The sequence below is a fragment of the Benincasa hispida genome, chromosome 4 (genome assembly GCF_009727055.1).
Source record: "Benincasa hispida cultivar B227 chromosome 4, ASM972705v1, whole genome shotgun sequence".
In the NCBI taxonomy this organism is placed as follows: domain Eukaryota; kingdom Viridiplantae; phylum Streptophyta; class Magnoliopsida; order Cucurbitales; family Cucurbitaceae; genus Benincasa; species Benincasa hispida.
This window is the reverse complement of record NC_052352.1, coordinates 28153823-28159521: the sequence shown is the minus strand read 5'-3', so window position 1 is coordinate 28159521 and position 5699 is coordinate 28153823. Positions and strand designations below refer to the sequence as shown.

Genomic DNA, 5699 nt, shown 5'->3' with positions numbered 1-5699 from the left:
ATTGCTGCATGTAGAGATTTGTACAGTTTGGTAAAGGAGGCAATGAAGATGGTCAAAGTCCATTTGGGGACCTTCAACCTTCCAGATAAACTTAAATTCAGTTTGAGCAGGTCAGTTTCGGGTCGGTTCAAGTTGCAGACGACCCAACCAATTTCCACAACTCCCAACTTCCCATCCAATGAAACAATGGAAACAAATAAACAAACCTACCAGTGAACAAGAAAAGAATTCTTTCTTCAATACTACTACTAAGGAACAAATAACCTACCACAATCATAGTATGAATATATTGAATCAAATATGAAGTTTTGTAAGAAGCAAAAATGTGACCAACTCTCTCAACTCAACAAGCTAACAGCCTTTTAATTGGCATTGCAATCATTTTTTGCGCAAGTATAAACAGCCAAGTACCACAGAAATACCAAGTACTGCAACAGGGGCCTTCCAGTATTGCTTTGTCGAGGCCTGAACCCGAGCTGCATAACCGTCTACTTGACTCGTTTCTAGTTTTAAGCTATCTGAGGAAGATGTATCAAGCATGCCGATATAGAACTTCTCCATCAACTCTCTAGCATCTTTGCTATGACCAGCATCTTCAAAATCATCTGTGGCATCTCTGCCTTTGATGGGAAAAAATAAAAACATATCTGTCACTGTTCAGATTTGGGAGAGAAGTATACATTACAAAGTAGGAACATACCAGTTGCAGCCACGATAACATCATCTCCACCGGGATGCTCATCCAAATATGAAGTCAAATCGTATACCTAAGAATGAAAACATGTCATTATTATAAAGCAATGTTAGAGTTCATCCTCTTGAACAAAATACGATAACAGAAAACACACACAACGGTTAGAGGTGGACATGTTGTAGAATGGTCTCAATGGAGAATAGTGTCAACAAAAAGTCGATCATGGACCTCAATTTTATTAGAAAGTAGAATTGAAAGTACCACTTTTTTAGGCAAAGATGGGGAGTTAGGAAAAATAGGAGTGACAAGACTCATCCTTATCATCTTCAAACACAATTCTTTCATAGAAAAGACATTCACAATTTTGACAAACTAGATGACTTGACTGAAAGGTTGCAATAAAGAAAATGAGCACATAAATTTTTTAAAAAGATAAAGGAAATGGTGGGCCAATGTTTCAAAGACCCAACGAAAAACGTTAATTACCTCTCAAGAATTTCAAATCAACAAATCATGGAAATTGACATATCCATTCATGCAAATTCTCAGATTCAAACACTAACATAAGTTCTATGAGGAGATTGGAACTTTTAGTCTTATTTGAATTCAGTACTGTAACCCCCTACTTTTCTATTATTAATTCTTAAAGTTTGACGTGACAATGAATTGAGCATTACAATAAATCTATTGATTAAGCCATGGTGTTGTGTTTTCCACCCATCCTCCTATTCTTTTACTTTCTACTCTAATCTGGTCATTTTAAATGCAATAGTCTTCTCGGGCTTAAGTGTAACAAAGTGTGGGTTTTCTTCTGTGAAACACACTACATATAAAATACTACATAAAGAATAGAAAGCATAGTTGAAATGGGACAATGAAGGGAAAAAAACTCACACAAGAATTTTTGTAGCTAGGCATAGTAAATCATATTGCTTTTAGTTAATAAAGATGGAAAAACCCTAATTATTACTAGTTTTTTAAAAAAATGAAAAAGCCCCCACAAAAGGCACACCCCTTAGGCGCGCCCCAGGAGGACCTTCTAAAGCACCGAATCCGGTTATCTCTACTCTGCCTCCAAGACTGGGAACAAAACAAATTGGAGAGGAGATGTTCAAGCCAATAGACTTTCTCAGATCTCGACTCTTAAACTAGTTTATAATTCAAACCTATAACAACAGACAACCACTTTATTCTAAATAAAACAGGATTTCATTTAAAATTAAGTCTCCATCCTTATCAATTACAGCTATCATAATGAACACTTACCTAAAATCCAGATAACCTACAAACTATCAACAACATAAATCAAAGAATCTGAACATGATATGCTTGTTTGCTTCTTTTCTCACCATCACATGACAAATTCAGCTAATTCCAGCCAAACTATAGCATCAAGTCCCCATCCCGCCAACCCAAAAAAGCAATCATCAACAATCAAAATTGAATTCAGAATACAACTCGAAGGCGTCTTAAAAAAATTCCAACCACAATTCAGAACGCATCTCATAGAATCACAAATAGAACAAACACGAACATAAACCAAAAAAAAAAACCCAGAAAGGAAATTACATAAGAATCATACAGCAAAGCAAACACATGAAGAAAGGATCATAAGGGCGACGAACAGAACAATAATTTGCGAAAGAAAATGATGTAACGCCATGAAGATTGTCAGGGACGTACCTTGCCATCGATAATGATCCAACAGTCGTCGTTGGAACTGTGCTGTGAGACTTCTTGAATGGAATAGAGGGCCGAAATGCTCGGCATCGATCCCTTTTGGCGATTGGTCGACTAATCGCCGCTGCGGGTTGGTTCGACACAATCGGATGGCTTTTTTTTTTTTTTTTTTTTTTTTTTTTTGGAAGAACTCGCTCTCAAAATATCAAACTTTTTGGTGGGCTTTGGGCCTCATCCATTCCTTCGCTGGCCCATAAGGATAGCTATCATGGGCCGAACCTGAAGACTGGCCCAATTTAAACTTTTCCTACTGAATTTGCGGGTAAGATTTTCTTATGTCAAAATATTGGATAAAGTTCAAGAATATTGTGGTTTTTAAAACTCATGACAAAAATGAGGTAGATAGGAAAGAATTTTCAAAAAAAGAGTAGGAATGCAAAGTATTGATGAAAATATGGTAGGTTTTGGGGGAAAGATAATCGTGTACTCGATATACAATTAGATTTTAATCTAGTCAGCGTCATGTCCGCGTTGGTGGACTTGGTCAAAGCCAAATTCGTGGACGGAATCCACGATTTGATAATTTTTTAATTTCTAACTAACAAGTTTCTTCTACTAAACTTAATTATATATTATGTTGTGTAGTTTTTAGCATATTAAAAATAAAATTTTGACTTGACTAAGTAGTATGCCCCTCTACAAATGAAAAAAAAATAGAACTTTGTATATGGTAGAGTCTACTTTAGAAAAAGAGAAATTAATTCTTTAATTTCAAAATAGAAGTTTACATGAAGTTAAAAGACGACCCCCTAGCACTTATCCTACAATGGGGTTATCTTCGTGTACCTCTCAATTAGCTTCGTCTTGTTGCCATTGTCGTCTATGACGAATACGTCTTCGATCAGTGTTAGCAACATTGAGTCATTTTGTTTGTTAAATAATATTTTCTACATTAACCATTGTTTGGTCACACATTGAACCCAACTCTGATAAATTGTGTTGTACTGAATATTGTTGTACATCATAGACAAAATTATTTTGTACTATGAAAAAAATTAATATTAAATAATATTTATATCATATATTTGAGAAATGTAAGATAATAAATATCTTACCATGCAGTAATAGTAAGCGTCGTCAGGTGTGATAAATCACCTAGTGATTGAATCATACTAGGAAAAATAATCATCTGATACAGTTGGTCCGTTTGTTATTTCTCCTTATGCACAACGATCATGACGTGAATGCCAATATGATATATATTATGCATGAATTTGGTGCCAGTCTTGGTTGTGCTTACCTCTCAAATCAATCTGGTGCAGTCTTGGCAGTGTATAGCACAATGAAAGTATCGTTTGTTGTAGATCGAAATGTCTTAACACACGATCTGGATGATGCTACTCTACTATATGGAGACATATAAAAGGGCTAACGATCGACCAGATTTCGTGACCATCACGACAGTAATCAGGTAGTGATGACCAAATATCTTACATGTATGGCGTTCAATTAATTTGACAAAAAAAAAAAAATAATTAGACACCCAAAATTTTTTTATATTCATGTTATATATAGATTTGTTACCTGATTGTGCATCAACCTATCAAATATTTGTCGGTATAGTAGTAACATATTTGTTGACTGTTCAAAGACAACTAATACACCACTCCATCTAAAGTTATATAAAAAAAATATATAATTAATTTATATTCTTACATAAAATGATAATAGAATAAATATATAAATGAAATAATACCTAATACTGAGTGGACAATGACCTAGGGCCTATAACTGGACTTATGTTGCTAAAATTTTAAATCTATCATAAGCTCATACCTACAATAGTATCAATGGCCTCGTTATTTCCAACGCTTGTGCATTAGTAGCCCGAAAAAGTTCTCTATATAGCTATGCAAGATAGGCCCCACCCCACGAGTACGTACCAACATGCTTGAAATCAGGCAGTAGATGGAGAAATATAAGATGTACCAAAGTGTTTGACTTATCAGCGAACAAAAATCCTCCAATAAGTTACATAATATATGCTCTTGCATACCTACGTACGCTAATATTGTCGGCATTAGGAGGCAATTCTGGAAATTGGGATGCTAACCACGAGATACTCAATCTTGAGCCTTTCAGATTATCTGGTAGAACGTCCAAAAGCTCATCACAAACAGTTTTCCAATCATATTGTAATGAACCTGTGAAGAGTTCTCCGTCCACTTGTAATCAAAACTGAATAGCAACATCCTGCAACGTAATTGTACATTCCCTACAAGGCATGTGAAATGTGTGAGTTTCTAGTCTTTAACTCTCTATTAACGCAGTAATGAGGTGCCAACCAAGTTGGATAAATCCAATCTGTGCAACCTCAAGAAAAATAACCTATTGTACGTAAGGAGTAATATGTGGATCAAACAGGATGGTATGTTGTGCAAATGTCTCCCTTCTCCGACAACCCAAAACTAGTTCACAGGTTGGATTAGTAATTTTTCAATCTATTTGTGTGAACATCTCTGACGGTACCAACTCAATATCATGTTTCCCACTTCTATCGTTTCCAAATAATTTATCAAATTATACATCAATATCACTGTCTCTATTATTTCCAGGTTCAAGAATGACTAAATATTTAGGATGCATTGACATATTTACTCAATTTTTACAACTATAATAGTTGACAAAAAATATGTTAATACAACAAAAAGTCCGTTTCTTCTTTTAAGCAGTCCAAATATATACTCCAAACAGTCTAAATATTTTTTTTATGACCAGTCCAAATATTTTCCTAAGTCAACCCAAAAAAGTCTAAGAAATCAATCCAAATATTTTCCTAAGTTAGTCCAAATATTTTCCAGTTGTCACTTAAAAAAAATTCAAGTTATGATACAATCCAAAAAATTGGCCCAAAAAATCTAAAAAAGTCAATAGTCCAAGTTATAACATTCCAAGTTATGATATTCAACTAAAAAAAAGAAAAGCAGCCCGAATCTGAGATCTATGGATTATACACTTAAATCAGCCAAATGAAAAAAAAAAAAAAGTTGATCCATATGGATCATACACTTAAATCAGTCCAAATGAAAACAAAATGGTAGATCTATGGCGGAAAATCTATTCTTTTACGTACAATCTCATATATTTGAAAAAAAAAAATACCTATGGCGGAGGGTAGATTGGCTGCAAGAAGGATAGCAAGCGATAGATTGGCGAACGACAACAACTAGATCAGTGGGCAGTCGGACCAACAGTTGTGAGAGAGAAAGGAAGAAAGTTGGAAAGTTTTGGATGGGTGGAAAGGGAAAGAGGGCGTATTTGGGAC

At 34.8% G+C, this 5699-nt stretch overlaps 1 protein-coding gene across 1 annotated transcript; it reads right to left on the bottom strand.

The window, feature by feature from the left end:
- Positions 1-213: 213 nt before the first annotated feature.
- Positions 214-2563, bottom strand: LOC120075220 (cytochrome b5). The gene is made up of 3 exons (XM_039028430.1): positions 2378-2563; positions 701-767; positions 214-620 (listed from the first exon to the last, which is right to left on the bottom strand). Exons 1-3 carry the CDS (start codon positions 2462-2464, stop codon positions 379-381), a joined length of 396 nt encoding a protein of 131 aa, XP_038884358.1. The 5' UTR covers positions 2465-2563; the 3' UTR covers positions 214-378.
- Between the last annotated feature and the right edge of the window lie 3136 nt (positions 2564-5699).